The sequence below is a fragment of the Vicugna pacos genome, chromosome 4 (genome assembly GCF_048564905.1).
Source record: "Vicugna pacos chromosome 4, VicPac4, whole genome shotgun sequence".
Lineage (NCBI taxonomy): Eukaryota > Metazoa > Chordata > Mammalia > Artiodactyla > Camelidae > Vicugna > Vicugna pacos.
In genome coordinates, this window is record NC_132990.1 from 48,424,193 (window position 1) to 48,442,832 (window position 18,640).

The window sequence follows — 18,640 nt, forward strand, 5'->3', positions numbered from 1 at the left end:
CTGGGTCGCCCCGCCCCGGCCTCTTGCTGGAACAAACCTAGCGAGCGGAAGGCCGGAGACTGCCAGACGCTCCGCCCCTTCCCCCCTGGGCTAGTCTCTTCGCGCCAAGCCCGCTTTGTTTCCACCCACGGGGGGGGGGGCGGGGCGGGCTGAGCGCTATCCGGCGCGCGACTCCGACTAGTTCCGGCAACAGAGCTGTCGCGCAGCGCCCCTGCGCAGCCCCGCCCCGGCCGCTCCCCCGCCCACTCCGCGCCTGGCAAGGCCGCTGCCACACAGTACCGCGGAGGGGCGGGTCCCCAATTCGTATACATCTCTGCCTAATTGTTGCTGCTCGTCCGTGTCTCCCTTCTCCAAACCTCAGCCATCAGACAGTAACTGACCTCACGCAAGTTCCCAATATATGTATCCATGTGGCTCGAATGTGAGGAATTTTTATTGATGTAGAGGGAGATGAGTAGTACAAGGACTCTCACAATACAGCAAGTAGGTTTGAACCCAACTTGTCCCACTGTCAGGCTCAATTAACCTAACAGTTATTCAGATTGTTCTGAGGATGGGAAATGAGATAGGTATGAAGGCCGAAGCTAGCATGCTGCCTCTCCTAATCACGTTTAAGATCTAAAAGAGGAAGCAAGATCTTCCATAAAAAGCACAATGAATATAAGGACAAGGTAAGTGGTATGGGAGGACAGGAGGGCAGTCAAGGGGACATTATCGGAGAAGTTATCTTTAAGCAGATAGGAATTCGATGATGTCTTCAAGGATGGTGGTCATATTTTAGTCCCATCAGCAAAAAACTCAGGTTCTAGTTGTTTTGGCATTACTCAAGCCAGTCTCCTTCCTGCCCTGGGCCTCAGCTGCCTCCGGTAGAAAATTAGGGAATAAGACGAAAATGATGTTCCAGGACCCGCTGCACTTCTACGTAGAATAACACGAAATGGTAATTATTTGTGTACATTTCTCTCCCATATTAGATTGAGCGCTGGAGCCGTTTTGACTCTGTAACCCCAAGATCCAAACCTACAGCCTAAAACACAACAGCAGGTGCTTAGCAACTGCTAAGTTCAAAGTTCCAGCAATAACGTCACAGGCTTTTGCAACTCCTGGGCAAAGAGAAGCTAGAATGAAATAACAGGCTCCCATGAATACATCTCCTCCCCCGAGCCCCCGACACACCCCCATTATGTAGCCCAGTTATCTAACTCTTCCCCCAAAGCCCTCTGCCAGTCTTCCAAAGTAGTCTATTTGGAGATGATTATATCCAAACTTTGTTTTTTCATTTCATAGTACAGAGTCATGAATCCCAATCACCTTTAGGCATCCAATGTAATCCATTTCTAATCTCTGAATCTCTCATAATTCCTCCTTTACTGCTGTGGATTCACCTAGCATTACAGATCTCCCAACAGAATCTTAGCTATACAAGCTTCCTTTCATAATGCAAATCACCATGAAACAGCTTTTCTTGTTTACTTGGATATGAAGTATGTGATGAGAGAGGGCAATGAAGGGAAAAAATTGGAAACAGGGAGGGAAATTACCATTTGGAAGCTGTCCAATCATAAGAGTCAGATTCCTCAAATGCTGAATCTCAGCAGCAAAAATCTATTACAGTCCCTCTAGGGTTCCTCGCCCTTAGGTTTACAGTGAATTCTTCCTGGGTTCAGCCAATCCTTTGTGAGGCAAACTCTCTGAGAACTCCTCTCAAATGACTGAGATCTTAGCTAACTGGCATCTGAAGCCTTCACCCAAAGTCTGTCTGCATGTAAACAATGCGTCCAAAATTCAATGCTGAATAGTTTGAAATCTGTACTGCAATTTCTTCTCTAATTGATTTTCTTGATCAGAAAATCTGGTACCCTGCTAATAAACACCCAATGAGTGGCTTAAATTTTAAGGTGAGCCACTGACTACCAAATGTGGTAGGGAGTAAATTATAACAGAGCAGTCGCTCGGTTTTGAAGTAATCCAATTCATCTGTTTTTTCTTTTGTTGCCTGTGATTTTCAGAATGAAACCTAAAATTTTATTTAACGTTTATCCAAAAAGGTGGGAAGTCTTGTTGGAGAGGTGTTCGATGACTCTTTGTGCAATGATGGAAATGTTCAACATCTCCATTACCCAAAAGGTAGCCACTGAGCACATGAAATGGGATTAGTACAACTAATTAACTAACAGGATTGTTTAAATAGCCACATGTGGCTAGGGGACAGCACAGCACTTTTAGAAAAAGTAGTTGCTTGTACCAAGAGCTTTTAAAGAATTCTGACTCCAAGACTGCCCTTTAAAATTAGTTTTCATGACAGAAGTGAAAACTGTGAATGACTACTAAAAACTTCTTCCTGAGGCACCCAAGTCATATAAGTCCCCTCAACTTCAAAAATAAAAATATACCAATATGCTGCTTACCAAACATGAAAATATTGCAGTTCCTTCAAATGTATCTGGTGATTGGGACTGTCTACCCTGGTACCCTACCATTCTAATACATGAGAATAACAGTTTAGATTTTTTATTGGGCTGCATTGGATCTAGAGATGAATTAGGGGGTACTGGTATGTTGAGTCTTCAGTCTATAAATAAGATGCATTCTTTTATTTACCTGAGTTATTAATTTTTTTAAATAGCGCTTCACAGTTTTCTGCAGAGGTCATGTACATTTGTTCTTGAGTTTACTCTAGGTTTTATATATAATTATTTATTCTAACAGTTTATCTCTATTCTTCTGTGTTTTCTACACATACAATCCAATAATGACTGTTCAATTTCCTTTCCAACCTGTCTTATCTTACTGCACTGGCCAGGACCTCCAGCACAGTGCTATTAGATACGGTGAGAGAGGCAGTTTTGTCTTATTCCAAAACTGGAAAACTTCCAGCATTTCACCGTTAAGTATGATGTTGGCAATAGGTTTTTTGTAGATCCCTTTAGGAAATCAAATGAGTTCTCTCTCTTTTTTTGGTAACTCATAAAAAGTTTATCATAAATGGATGTTTAATTTTATCAAAATTTTCTGCATCTATGAGATCATGACTTTTCTGTTACTGTGTGAATTACAATAATTGTTTTTTGGAGGTTTTAAACCAATTTTACATTCCTAATAGAATCATGTCATACTGCATTATTCTATGTATTGTTGGATTTGGTTTGCTAATATTTTGCTTAGAATTTTTATATCTGTGTTCTCAAGTGCAATTAACTGTATTTTCCATTTTTATAATGTCCCTATCAAGTTTTGTTAGAGATTGTGCTAGCCTCAGAAAATGAATCAGGGACTGCTCTTTTTCTGTTCTCTACAGGAGTTTCTGTAAGATTGGTGTTAGACGCCTTCTTTAAATGTTTGCTAGAATTTGCTAGTTAGCCAACTAAACTTGGAATTAGATTTCTTGAGTAGTTATGGATTTGTCAGATATTCTGTCTTTTCCTTATTTCTAACAGAAGAATCTTAGAACATATATAAGGACGATCTCATTCTGAAACTCATAGGCAACAAAAGAAAAAAAGAGACGAATTGGATTACTTCAAAATAAAAACAGCAGTGCAACAGAATGAAAAGGTAACCTATGGAACAGGAGAAGATATTTGCAAATCATGTCTGATAAGAGGTTAATATCCAGAATATACAAAGAACTACAACCAAACAAAAACAAAAACCCGATTATAAAATGGGCAAAGGACTTACATAGACATTTCTCCAAAGATGTACTAATGTCCAATAAGCACATGAAAAGATGCTCAACATTACTAGTCAGGAGAGAAATGCAAATCAAAACCACAATAAAATACTACCTACCTCACACTCATAGGGATGGCTATTATTAAGCAAACAAAAACAAAAAACATCCAGTGTCAGCAAGGATATAGAAGACTAGAATCCTTGTGCACTGTTGGTAGGAAGGTAAAATGGTGCAGCCACTTTGAAAAACAGAATAGCGGTTCCTAAAAACATTAAAATAGAAATGATCCAGCAATTCCACAGCATATACCCAAAAGAATTGAGAGAAGGGTCTAAAAAGAGGTATTTATGCACCTATATTCCTGGGAGTACTATTCACAACAGGCAAAATGTGGAAGCAAACCCAAGTGGCCATCCATGGTTGAATGAATAAACAAAATGTGTTATATACAAACAATGGGATATTATTCAGCCTTTAAAAGGAAGGAAATTCTGAGACATGGATGAACTTCGACCATACTACGCTAAATGAAATAAGCCAGTCACAAAGACAAATATTGTATGACTCCACATATATGAGGTACACAGAGCACTCAAATTCATAGAAACAAAAAGTAGAAGGGTGATTGCCAGGGACTGGGAGAAGAGAATGAGTTATTATTTAGTGGGTATAGTTTTTGTTTTGCAAGACAAGAACTCTAGAGACTGGCTGCACAATGTAACACTACTGATCTGTACACCTAAAAATAGTTACGGTAAATTTTAAGTTGGGCATATTTTACCACAATTTTTTAAAATTCTCATTACAGCAACAAAAGGAGTTTTAAAATATATAAACCAGATGTCACTCCTTTTCTTAAAACCTTCCAAAGGCTTCTCATAAGAGACAGAATAAAATCTAAACTACTTTCCCTGGCTTACCAAGATTCTCTTGCACTGATCTGTACTGACCTCTTCAACCTCATCTCATACCACTTCCACCTTCATCCACCTTATGCACATCAGCTTTCTTTCGGTTTGCATGATATTTCTAGCCTTGGGGCCTTTGCACTAGCTGTTTCCTCTCCCTGGAATGTTCTCCTATGACCCAAGTTTTCTTGATTTGTTCTTTCTCATCATTCAGACTGTCACCTTCTTAAAGGCCTTCCCTAACACCTAATCTAGAGTAGTCAACTGCCCAAGTACTTGCATAGTACTTAAAAGTAACTGATTATTTACTGGTTTACATATACAGTTCATTTTCTGCCCCTTCCACAAAAAATAAGCATGAAAAGAACTTCCTGGTCAGTCTTTTCACCATGGTATCCTGGTGATTCAACAATGCCTGGCACATAGTAGACATTTATAAATATCTGCTGAATGAATAAATGCATAATTTTTTTAAATGACTTAAAGCTCCACAAGTAAAGACAAGTAAAATAAATTACCATGTATCCTTGTGGTGGAACATCATGCAGCCATCTTAACTGATGTTTCATGTATATCTAATGTGCAGATTATATTTTCAAGGACGGCCATAATAAGTTCCCTCATCCTTTATTCTCTTCTTACTATGTACACATTCCTACCTAGTGGTGGGATTGATACTCTCTCCTCTTGAATTTGAGCAGGCCCATGACTATGGTGGAAGTGAGGCTTTGTGACTTCTGAAGTTAGGTCATAAAAGGCCATACAGCATCTGCATGGTCCTCTTGGGACAGTCACTCTTAGAATCAAGCTGCCACACTGTGAGGAAGCCCATGCCACCTAGCTGAGCACGGGAAACCCAAGAACCATGAAAGATACAAAAAACAGGCTTTGCATCACTGAGTTTTAGGATAATTCATTACATAGCCACAGATAATCAGAACAGTTTAGTTTTATTTTATCCAAGCAGAGAATGCAAAGAAAAATTTGAAGGAAAAAAATGCATACTAAGAGTTTTATCATAACATTGTAAACTGACTATGCCTCAATAATAATAATAAAAACAACAAATTAATAAAAATAGATCTTATCACTGTCCAAAAAAAAGAAGAGGGGGGTGTTATCTATTGAAAGATGGCGAGTTTACTTATGACATGGGTCTATTTCTATTTCCCCACATTTCCCTAACTATATAATGCACAAGGGTCAAACAAAAGGATCTTTGACTTTTTTTTTAACTGATCATACAATATTTAGGAATGGCTAATAAACATAAAAAGACGCTCAGCTTACTTAGTTATTAGAGAAATGCAAATTAAAACCAAAATGAGATGCTACTTCACACTACAATGGCTATAAAGATAACTGGAAAATAAGTGTTGGCAAAGATGTGAAGAAACTGGAACCCTCAAGCATTTATTTGCTAGAATGCAAAATGGTGCAGCCACTTTGGAAAAGCCTGGCAGTTCCTCAAAATGTTAAAAATCTATCATGTGACCAATAAACATCCTTACAGGCAAACGTTCACAGCAGTGTTATTTACAATAGCTAAAACATGGAAATAAATATCCACTAACTGATGAATGGATAAATAAAATGTGCTAGATCCATACAATGGAATATTACTCACCCATAAAAATGAATGAAGTACTGATTGATGCTACAACATAGACAAACCATGAAATTATCATGTTAACTGAGAGAAGTCAGACACAAAAGGCCACATATTGCATGATTCCATTTATATGAAATGTGCAGTATAGGCAGATCCATAGAGAGATTAGAGGTTGCCAGGAGCTGGGAGAGAAGTAATAAAGGGGAGTAATTGCTAAAGGGTATGGGATTTTTTTTGGGGGGGGTGATTAAAATGTTCTAAAATTAGATGGTGGGAATAGTTATACAATTCTTTGAATATACTAAAAACCACTGTTTGCAAAGATGAGACTTTTTTTTTTGATGAGACATTTTTATATAAATATAATTTTTAAAAGTCCCGTTAATACTAAAATTCCAATTGCTGTTACTTCTGGGGAGAGGGATTGAAGATAGTGCTGCGTATCTTTTTACAATCAACATGTAGTTTTAAAAAAACTAAAAACTTAAAAGATTAAGATAAAAGGAAGTATACAGTCATAGAAGAAAAACCAGTAGCATGTTTCCCACCTTTCTGAAAGCAGTCTCTGTGGGATTACCTGTACGCAAACTGGATTGGTGCCTTCTTCCATGACAAATGGACTTAAGGCTAGCACAAGGGAAGTTTTGTCCAGAAAAGACTTCTGCTCTGAGTAGTCACTCACATACCGGCAGTTCAGAAAGAATTCTCTCATTTCCTTCTCTCAAATGGCCAGCCTTCCTGTAAGTATACCAAGCCACTCTGGAAAAGTATACCATTGAGGCTACAAATTAATTCATCTCACTTTAAGGAATAGTCTCCTTTTATCAAACTGTTCAATGTTTCATCTCATCCTCAGGACAGGTGACCTATTGCCCCATGCCAAGCTTGTTCTCACTCTGAAGATATGACTATTTAATCCTAAGGTGACATTAGCTGAGTTAGGTTAATTTCAGTATCTAAGTGAAACAAATACACTCTCACAATCAATCACATTTTGTGTTATACTTTCTATTTTTAAAGTATACTTCTACATAACCATCACATTTGATCAGCGCAATACAGTAACACACAATGCGAGGCTTCTTATAAAGACACATAGAATTTTGAGTATGAAGCAGGGCAGGGGTGTTGGGTTACAGAAGCCTGGAGTAATAGTAGTAAACAGTCATGAATCACAATGGAGGCCAAAAGAGGCTGGGCAAGAAAAAACTGACCCGCAAAGACTGCCTGACAACTGACTTGGTTTCACTGTGATTCCCTAGGACCTTCTCTGCTTGAAGACAAACTTTGCTCTGAGCATGTCACAGTTGAGTGGGTGAAGCTAAACTAAGAATGGATTTCTTCAGATGGTCAAGCACAGACTCTGGAGTTAGGTTAGCCTGGGAGTGAATCCCAGTTTTACTACTTACTAATTGGGCAAATTACTTAATCTTCGTCTCACAGTCTTTATCCACAAATGAGGATAAAACCACCCCTATTTTAAATCCCTGTTGTGACTACCCTGTTTTAGTCCAATACTCCTATATCCCTTCCCTGATCTATTATTCTTCATAACACAAATGAACTAACAATTTCTTTACTTACCGTCTTGCCACCTCCCTAACCCACTTAACATAAAGCAAGCTTCGTAAGAGTAAGGATTCCTGTCTGTTTTGGTCAATGCATTGTCCCCAATGCCTAGAACAATGTTCAGTATATAGTAGATACTCAAATATATAACAAATAAATGTTTGCTACCTGGAAATTATGGGCTATGACATTATGAATGAATATAAAAATATTGCTGGAGGGCTTGTGTGAATTGCTAAGCCCAATATAAACTGATAATATGAAAGTTTGTAACTCACAGTATTTAATAGTAAACCTCACAGCTGGAATCAGCTCCTTCCAGCACTGTAAGGTGTACAAGCCAATGAACATCAGCAGAGAAACTTAAGTTGGAAAACAGGCCAAACCATGGAATTTGGGGACTTGCCACCATTTCCAAGATTGTAGAAGGGAGGTCTGACAAATGGACTCACCCTCTTTCTCCTTGCCTGAACCCTAGTTCCACCACCATCACACAAAGATTAGTTAAAATTAAGACAACTTTTAAGAAAAATCACCTTTTGTTCCCAAATCTGAGAAATGGACCATGCCTGAAAGTGTGGATAATAAGCAAAGCATCAACATGTGTTATGACAGTGTGTTCAGAATAGCTAGACAATTATTTTACACGGCTTGCATCAGAGATAGAAGATCTGATCTAGCTCCAGCCCTGCAGGGTGACTCCTGAACAAGTCTTTTCTCCCACTAGGGTTACAGGTTCCAAGTTTATTTTTAATAAGAAGGTTGAATTAGCTGTGCTCTAGAATCCCTTCACTTCTCAGAGAGAAGGGGAGGGAGGGAGGGATGGAGAGAGAGAGAACACACACACCCAGGTTGTTAACGCTTTGCAAAACCAACACCCATTTATTATAGAAAGAAGTCAGAAACTGCTGCAAACACAGAGGTCTGATTCTTATCTTATTCTATACACCACTCGCCTCCCAGAATGATGTCTAATGATCCTATTCAAAGCTGTAATCTGTACCATCCAACTCTTAGTGGTCCTCATCCCACTTACTCTGCTGTACATTTTCTTTAACCTACTGTGCTTACTGTAACATACTATAAAATTTATGTATTATGTTTATTTTTATTGTCTGCCTCTCCCAGTTAGACTACATAGTCATAAAAAAACAGTAATCTTTGTTTTGTATCCTGATGTATTCCCGAAGTGCCAAGAAACATAGCTGCCAATCAACAAATATTATTTGCTGACTGAATCAGTTGAATCATAAACAGAGTCAAGAGACCCTAATCCATTCTCTCCATTTCCCTCTGGGAAACAATCATATGTATATCCTTCGTAAGCAGGAGAGACAGGAAAGCAATTTCTGAGTTCTCTCATCTGCTGATCAAGTGACAAAATCCCTTAAAATTTCTCTTCCCCCTCCCGATATATTTCAGGAAAGATCCCATCTCCTAAAAGCATAAATTCAGTCATACAAAGATTCAGAAATTAAGAGGAAAACCATTTTAAAATAGATGAAAAATATCTGGCAGAGGTGGACAGAAATCTCATCTCTAGATGCTAAACCTAGAGACAGAACAGAGCATAGTCTGGTTTCTCCACCATAAACAAACATGAATAGAGGCATATTATACTTAGCAGGGAAAAGAAAATTTAACTTTCAAACATCTTTACAATTATGAAATGCAATTGTTTATAATATTACTGACCTAAAGTGATTTTACCTTTTCCTTCTATCACTAGTCTTATTTTCAAATGTTCATTTCTAAAATCTGGTACACTGACTTTCATGGAGCTAACTATATAGTCTAGAAGTCTCCTTCAGTGGCTTGCTTCTAAAAGAAGTTAAAAATTAAACCCTCTGGATCACTCTAATAATAAAAGAGAATCTGGAATGCTAAAATCATACCACTTTCTCTGTAAATAGACTGAAATCTGACTGAGCAAAGCTCAGAGACAAAACAACACACCAAACAAAGAAGGCCATTTGGAAAATCCCAATGATGAACCAACTTCTTGATTGAGCTCCAAAAGGATGAGGGAGGAGGATCTTGATTAAAACAGCAGAGAAAAAGATCGCTTGAATTGGTCTGCCTGGGGAAACTACCAAGGGAGTGATAGATTCCTGCATAGGAGACACAGGAAATGGGAGGGAAACCACTGGAAACTGATGATGGAAAAGAATAAATTTAAGCCCATCCAATATTAGCTGCCAGATGTTCCAAACACCAAGCCCACATTAGTAACTACTGCAAGGGTTGGGCCATCAAGGGTACTGATGTGTACTGGAAAGCCCCTCAAAGATCAGTTTCTTCAGAGATAAAAAGAACAGAAACAAAATACCAAAATGAAACAAAACTACCAAAAGTTGGGACCTGATTTTAAAAACAAAACAGGCCCAATGCACGTTTCTTTTGCATGAATCAGACAGGTTCCATGCTCAATCCTCAACATTTAGATCAAGCTTTGGAAACAGAGCCAAAAAAATAAGTATAAGAAACTACAATACAATCTACTACAGAAACAAACCAAATCAGAATGTTTAAGATATTTCAAATTAGAAACAGAAATTGCTGAGATACTTATCAGCTTTGGGAGTGCCTGTTCATATATTAAGATAATCCATCCAGGCTGTGCAGGAAAAGAGGAAGCATGGTGACAGAGAAAGGGATGGGGGCAAGGAAATGGAAGGTTTATTAGGAGTCCAGCCCACATCCTGGGAAATTATCCTCAAGTTTTCTGGAGCAGTCTAATAATCTGGCACACAAACCAGCAAGGCCCTCTGCATCACAACATTGTGCTCCCCAAGTCACACACTCCTCGCCCTCCGTCCAGAGTTAGGCAAGTGAATTCAGCAACATAAGGGCAGCATGCATTTTCACCATTGTAGACATCAACACGGACCTCACCTTGTCACTGTCATCATGACAAATGTGGTCGTGATGGATGGACTGGCACTGAAAAGAAGCACCAACGCTACCTACAAGAAAAAGGGAGGAAAAATTAAGATGCAATAATTCCTTACATTTAAACTGTTTTACCAATTAAAAGTGCCTTTATATCCATTATCTCATCGAATCCTCAACAATTCTCGGAAGTAGGAAGGATGGGGATTGTTATTGGTGCAGTTTAACTGAGCAAAACAAAACACAGGAGAGGCTGACTTGCACAAAACAGCAGTCAGTGAAGTGGCAGGTCTGAAACCACAACCCCATTATTCAAACTCCTGATTCACTACTTTCCAGTACATGGAGTAGTTTTCAGAGTAAGGCCACCTAAATAAGCACAACAGCCTTCATTAAGGCAAACTCCTTTTAAGAAAAAAATTATACTACTTTTCAGACTACACATACTTTCCTTGAGAAAATAACTGACCTTATAGATTCTCAGTATACAAATAACAAATCTAATACACATTCACAAGATTATAAATAGGTTTTTATTACTTTAGAAAGTGCACATTTTTAATATACCAACCATTTGTTGATTTGAAGATCTCCTAATAACTCCTCTAATAATGACATTTCTAAACAACAGGAAAATAAATAACTATTCAATAAATGATTAGAACAACTGATTAGTCATTTGAAAAAAAGCTTTAGCTCCTACCTCACCATACAGAAGATGGCAGCTCAAAGATCTGTGTGAATGTAAAAAATAAAACTGATTTTAAAAGAAAATGTAGATTTAAAAACTAAACTTGGAGTAAGAAAAACCTTCTAAAAGATGGTACTAAAACAAGAGGCCATAAATGAAAAATGAGCACGCATGAGTGTGGACCAAAGATGAACAAAACCCGTTCTCCTTAGCTGAGAACTTGACCTTAGGTTAATCCCTGTTAACCTGATTAAGACAGCATGCCACCTATGTTACCTGGTAATGTTGCTTACAAAAGAAATGACCAAATCAGTAAACTGCATCTAGACTGGAAGTACAATAAACACTTAGTAGGAAGCCATGTTTTTGAGCTTCTCAGAGCATGGTGACATGTAATTATTTGGGCAAGTCCTCTGCAGAGGACCCTGGAAACTATGCCCATGGAGTTCTCCACACCACTCGGTGTGGATTTCCTCTCTCTGAACCTATGAGCTTCTCTCTGAAGCTGTGAGGGCAGCACTTCAGAAAGAATGAACTGCTGCAAGGACTCCCACTGTCGTACTGACAAATTATAGTCTCTGTCCTATATCCTTCTAACAAAGTGTTGCCCAGGAAGTCCTACGATGATTTTACCAGTCTAAATGTACAAATGTTTAGTTGAACCTAAGAAGACATTCCACCACCACTCCTGTGGACATTATACTGACAAACACCACATTTGGTAAAATCTATAATGCTATCAATTCAGATGTCCAATCATTCCATGCGCCATTCAGAAAGAATGCAGCCAACCAAACTTTGACACATTTTAATACTAAAAATTTTTATTTTACACTTATTGAAATAACTGTTTTAGATTTGTTTAAAGATAGGTTTTTACTCGTGTGCATTCATAAAAAGAAAATGAGAAATAATGAAATTGGCAATAGCAGAGAAATTTATTAAAAACTACAAAGGATTAAAAATTCCTTACTAGATACATTTATTACCAGTTATTTTCTTCAAATGTACAGAAATAATCCCAGTGACAGTGACTATTCCTAATTTCCCAGTGTAAACTGTCTACAATTCATTTTATATAATATTGATTATAAAATATAAAAAGCATTAAAATGAGAAAACATTAATCTCAAACAAGAATAAAAATACTAAATAAAATTGCAGCATACAATATATACACACACACACAGAGTATAGTGACAACACATGTAACATAATGTGTCACCATAAACCATTCATGTTTGCCTAAGGAAAGCCTGATTCCTAAACTAACTCAATCAAAGAAAAATTATCAACAAAGTATTAGATCAAAAAAACCAATTTTTAAAAGTTTGATCACATCAAAATGATGAAAAATCATTTGCTAATATTTATTATCAATTTCTATGTTTCAGAAATAAACTTACTAATAAGCTTAGCGAGTGAAAAACTTGCTGGATGACAATTCTAGGAAGGATGAGGAGGGGGAAGGTATAGTTGTCAAAAAGGTGTAATTATGGATAATCATAATATAAACCATAGAGTTCTTGCTGATACTGATATCAGTTAACAGCATTTAACATATTCAACAACCATGATTTGGAAGAAAGAATATATATACAACAATGTCCTTAAATACTAAAATCTCCTAGGATAGTAGAATGGCAAATCAAATCACAACGTAAACTGCTGTGTCAAAAATATTGAAGATGATTTTCAAGGAGTTAGTAAAAATTATACTTTCAGCCTCCTATTAATCTAATATCATATAATAATAAAGTTAGACTGGTGAAAAGAACCCTAAGAGCTGATGATTTTAAGCATACATTAGATAGGTTTCCAAAGAGGTACCAAAACTGACATTTATCTTACTCTTATACAAAACCCTTTTATTTAACATATCATGTTATACGTGTTTCTACTGGATACAACTGAAGAAAAATGAAAACTGTGCTTCCAACAGTTCACATACTACCATCTAGTGACTATGGGGGGACCACCATTTGGGACCATTGTCAAAAACTTAGATTCCATGAGGGCTGGAAAAATGAAGGTTGAAAGACATTATTCAGCAACTTAAAAATCTCTTCCAAAAGAGAGCATTAAAAATAAATGAACAGATAGCCACATACAAAAAAAAAAAAAGGACCTAGACACTGACCATACAACTTTCACGAAAATGAACTCAAAACACATCATAGAACTAAATGTAAGATGCAAAACTATAAAACTTTTAAAAGATAAAAGGAAAAAAAAATCTAAGTGACTGTTTTGACAATGAGTTTTAGATCTAAAACCAAAGCACAATCCATGAGAGAAAAAAAATTGGTAAGATGGACTTCATTAAAATTTAAAACTGCCCCATGAAAGACACTGTTAAAAAAATGAAGACAAAGCCAAAGACTAGTAGGAAATATTTGCAAAATGTATATCTGATAAAGGACTGGCATCCAAAAGTATTCATAGAACTCTTAAAACTCAACAGTAAGAAAACATACCACCCAATTTTTCAATGGGCTGGGCTTCTCTTTTACCTTTTCCCCTGAATATCAAAATTCACTCCTTTGGCACTAAGGGACAAGCCCTTTGCTGGAAAACAATGCAGAACCATCCTAGAGGTGAATGAATGGACACAAGCACTACTTCCCTCTCAAGCTGTCGCCAACCCACAAGACAAAGGATATAGACAAGATCACCCAAACTGAACTCCTAAAGAATAAAATACAGGTCTCAAGGCAGCTCTGAATACGGTAATCAGAGAAAGGAGTACACAGCTGCAAAAGAAGAAACTTTTCATACTAAAATAAGGGGGGCAATTTTTGAAACTTAAAAGAATCCAGCCAAACATTCTACATTAAATGACAGTGTTTACCACGAGTTTTCTGATTTTTTTCAAAATACACTTTATAAAGTTATTATTCCTGCTCGAGAACCTACCCTGGGCGCTCTAACTCATGCCGTAAAGTCCATGTCTGACTCCTCCTCTGTGAAGAAGGTGGCAGTACGCTTCCCTGCAGACAAAGCTTGTTCTTCCACCTAGCAAGGGAGCGCTCAGTGCTCTGCTCACATCAGCACGACAGCTCTCACCTATTTAGCTTCTTAACCTGGGACCCAAGACTTACATGACAATAAAATTTTAACTTTATTTTCCTTCACTTGAAACTGAAATGTAAAACTCCACTCTATTTTGAATATAGGAACAAATCACATTAGGACTGACAGTACCTGTGACTCTATCCAAAAACCACATATATTTTCGTATAATACAGTTGCTGCAGATATACTGAAATATCATTTATACTTATCACTACTTTGAATTTACAACAGCATTAGGCCCACTGCTAGAATGTGTTATTTAATGCGTTAATAAGGATTCAAATATATTTTTATCACAAATTAGTTTTTAATATTTTGATAACTACAGTGTTTTCCTTTATAATCTCATGTATTTTATTTTATCCAATTAAAAATATTCTCCTAGAAAGGGTCCTATAAACTTCATCCGATTACCAAAGGAGGCGGGAGGGTATAGCTCAAGCAGTAGGGTGCATGCTTAGCATGCACGAGATCCTGGGTTCAATCCCCAGTACCTCCTCCAAATATAAATAAGTAAATAAACCCAATTACCTCCCCCTCATAAAACAGAAGGGGAAAAAAAGCAAAACGTGATTACCAAAGGAGTCCATGACACACATCTAAATGATTACAAACCCTACTTTGGCTAGCAGAAGACACTGGGTGCAGAGTAACAAACTAGATAAGAAGCATTATAGGGGGAAAGAGACGAATAACATCCTAGGAAGAGTCAGGCAAATATGTGAAATCAAGGGAAGAGAACAGAAGTGAGGACTCAAGTCAGGGTGTGAAGCCCAAAGTTTAGAATTAGGGAACACAAAGAGGTTGAGTTTGAAACAGTGGGGGAAGTGGAGAAGTTTCAGAGCAACTGCCTTTAGTCCTCAGGGGAAGGTAGAGAGGTAAAGCAGAGACACTGTCACGTTTCCAGAGACCACTACACTGCAAAATCCAACAGTCGATTCTGAATCCTTGTCTTTCTTGACCTACTGGGAGCATTTGGCCCAGCTGACCCCACTCTTGTGGAAATGCTTTTCTTCAGTTGGCCTCAGGAAAACTTCCTATATCCCTGACTGCAATTTCTCAGTCTATTTGCTGGATTCTCATCTCCCCAATTTCCAAAGGTTGGAACATCCCAAGGATTAGACCTCAGACTTCTCTTTTCTATCTATATTCACTCCTTTAGGGATTCCAACAAGTCCCATGGCTGATGACTCCAAAATTTTTATCTCCAAGCCCTGACTCCCCCACCTCCCACCCCAAAGAAACCCAGATTTGTATATTCTGCTACCTATTCAATATTGTTTAGATATCTAAGCAGCATCTCAAACAGAGCACATCCAAAACTGAGCTCCTGATCTTCTCCTCTAAACCTACCTCCAGTTTCAGTAAATGGCAGAACTATTTACCAGCTACTCCAGCCAAAACCTTTTGCATCTTCCTCAACTTCTCCCTTTCACTCACATCCCACAGCTGATGAGTTGGCAAATCCTGCTGGCTCTACTTTTAAAATATGCCTGAAATTTAACTACATAGCATCATCTCCACTGCTGCTACCCAAGCCAAAGCCTGGACTGATGCAATAGTTTCCTAACTAGTGTCCTTAGCTCCACTCTTCCCCGTGAACTTTCCCTACCTCCTCCCCAGTCTGTTCTCCACGTAGTAGCATGAATGACCCTTTTAAAGGTTCAGATGGATTATGACACTCTTCCTCTTAAAACTTTGGTTCCTTCTCTCACTCAAAATAAAATCCAACGTCCTTAACTCCTTGGTCTACAAGGTATCACATGACCTGGCTATCCTACACCTTTCTGATTGTATCTCCTACCACTTCTTTCCTAAAAGGAAACTAAAACACAGTAAACAAACTCCATAGCAAATTATCATGCTAGTATGCAATATACTTAAAACACTGTCAGACAATACCATTAACAGTTCTTTACATGCAGCGAGATGGCCTCTTAGTGTCAGGCTCATCCAGAACTCACATCCCCTTTGTTGACAGGCAGCATGGTTTTCCAAATGACAAGCTCTCTCAAGGATAGCTGGAATGTAACTGGACTTTGGCATATTGCTTTGTTAAAAAAAAAAAAAACAGTTGTATTGAGTTTGTGAAACATAAACATACAATCTTTTTATATAAACATCAGAAGAAAAACACTTTGAGATATATGCATATTCCTTGAAATCTAGGTATAAAAAACAAGAGGCATCAAACCACAAAACCGAATTACAGATACTTGGGCAAAATGCGCACATCTCTTTAAAAGTGGTGAGGCTCTTAAAGCTGTCATGGAAGTGTGGCTTCTTGAGCACTGTTAGAATTATTTCTCAATGTGCATATCTGAGATGGGGGTTTGCATTGTAAAGTGAAGTATGAAGTGGAAAAGTGAAGCATTTCCTGGACTCAACAGTTAGCAGCCTGTCACCTCAGAAACAAAGATTTGAGGGTTTAAAAGTGAAAGTTTTAAGCTACAAAATGGGACAGTGGGGAGAACAACAGCACCAACCTAATCCTTTCTGATACCTGTTCTACAGGACCAAGAGCAACAGCTCCCACTGGCCAAAGTTCTACCAGTTTAAGCAAGAAAAGAAAGGTAAGACTGTAGCTGACCAAAACACATCGTATCAATGAAAATCTGGGAGCCCCTTAACGGTAACTTTTTAAAAAGGGAAAAGTAAAATCTCAACTATCACTTCTTAAGGTGTCTATTAAAACAACTTCTCATTTCAAAACTTGGTCATTAAAACCAAAAAAATCATGCATTTATCCTACCTTTTAAGGTAACTGAAAGCCCTAGTTCTACCTAATTCTACATTGTAGAAGAATGCCAGCTAATACATATAGAAATTTCAGAATTAGAAAACCATTTTGCCAACCCCAGAAAACTGCTGATTCAGGCAACGGTTATCAAACAGGCTAAAATCATTAGATGAATGGCTGATGGGGGTGTGTAACAGGTTATTTGCAGTTGCAAGGAGAACCTAACCACACTGTTAAGAGACCAAACTCCCATCATCTTAATCCAACAGCCAATCTTAGCATTATTAACAGTGGGGCAACCAGATATGACATCTAATATGACACACTGTGAAATTCAGACTTAACCTCTGTTTGGCATTCAAGCAAAGAATACGTTGCTCCATAAAACTATTGGATATAATTTCTAGTTTACAGGAAATACAGGGATAGAAGAACAAATGACATCACAAGGAAGCAATCAGATCATCCAAAAGTTGGTTCTGCAGAAGTTCTCAGTAAGTCAGTGTAATTATTATTCTAAAAGGAAAAAGACAGAAACTGTGCTAGATTAAAAGAGATTAAAGGAAATAATCAAATAACATGTGCATGCCAGACTGTATATTAGTTTAAATAAACAAGTTTAAAAGGATTTTGGGGAGAGAACTGGAGAAATATGAATATGGTAAAATTAGAAGAGATAAAAACTTACTGAAATAAAATGTTTAAAAAGGGTAAGGAGGAATATGAATAGTATGATTTCATGATACTTAAGTAAGTACACATACATGTACATAGATATGTGAAGGAAACATTCAGAAGAATATACACTATGATACTAACAATGGTAATCCCTGGGTGATAGGAGGAAATTTTTTAAATTATTTTTGCTCATCTTTATTTTCTGATTTTCTATGATGCCCATTAAAAAAAGAGCCTAGTTCCAAGTGAGCTCCCAGTATCTCTAGGAATACTAGACCAAATGGGACAAACAGACTTAAGAAAAAAAGGCAGAGGATTCCAACATTACCCCATGACTCCAGGATTCTTGAGGTGAACTATCTATTACCTTCTCTCTCCATTGAGCTTCTATCCGCAAAATGATTTTGGTGGCAACCTATTAAGAAGATGCTCTACTCTGCTAAGTTCAATTGTTAGCCCAAGTTTAGGCAGGGATATTTTTACTCCATTCATGTTGTTATTAAGCTCCAATCCAAATATGTAATGGCTTCTGAAAAAAGTACCTTGGAGAAGGCAGTTGAGACCAACCTATGAGCACTTGCCTGGCTTGTGCATGAAATTCCTCAAAGGCGACGTCTCTCTCCTCTCCACCCCATCCTCCCTCAAACACATACAGAGAATTGGGAGTAGAAATATAGAATCACTGACCTGGGCTGGCTCAAGGACAACCCTGGGCAAGTAGGACAGAACCTCATGCCTCAGTGATTTAACTAGAACTTCTTATACACCAATTAAATATACAAGATGATGATCAAGGCTT

General features: G+C 37.8%; 1 protein-coding gene and 1 long non-coding RNA gene across 6 annotated transcripts in view; one reads left to right on the forward strand and one right to left on the reverse strand.

Annotated features, from left to right (window-relative positions):
- RNF38 (ring finger protein 38) overlaps nucleotides 1-10,681 on the reverse strand; it is a 60,693-nt gene extending 50,012 nt beyond the window's left edge. Inside the window, exon 1 of one of the 5 annotated variants that reach the window (XM_031677307.2) lies at nucleotides 10,661-10,681. Coding sequence is in view for 3 of the 5 variants with exons in the window: in XM_072959733.1 (XP_072815834.1) it covers nucleotides 5,103-5,153 (51 nt within the window). In the remaining 2 variants the exon portion in view is untranslated. Of the gene's footprint in view, nucleotides 1-37; nucleotides 98-5,102; nucleotides 5,256-10,660 lie in introns of those variants that run through there. The other 4 variants (XM_072959733.1, XM_072959731.1, XM_072959732.1 and 1 more) reach the window with 4 other exon arrangements.
- LOC140696083 (uncharacterized) lies at nucleotides 3,453-17,697 on the forward strand. The gene is made up of 3 exons (XR_012072086.1): nucleotides 3,453-3,555; nucleotides 16,938-16,996; nucleotides 17,571-17,697. It is a non-coding gene; the product is annotated as an uncharacterized lncRNA (long non-coding RNA).
- The last annotated feature ends 943 nt before the right edge of the window (nucleotides 17,698-18,640 follow it).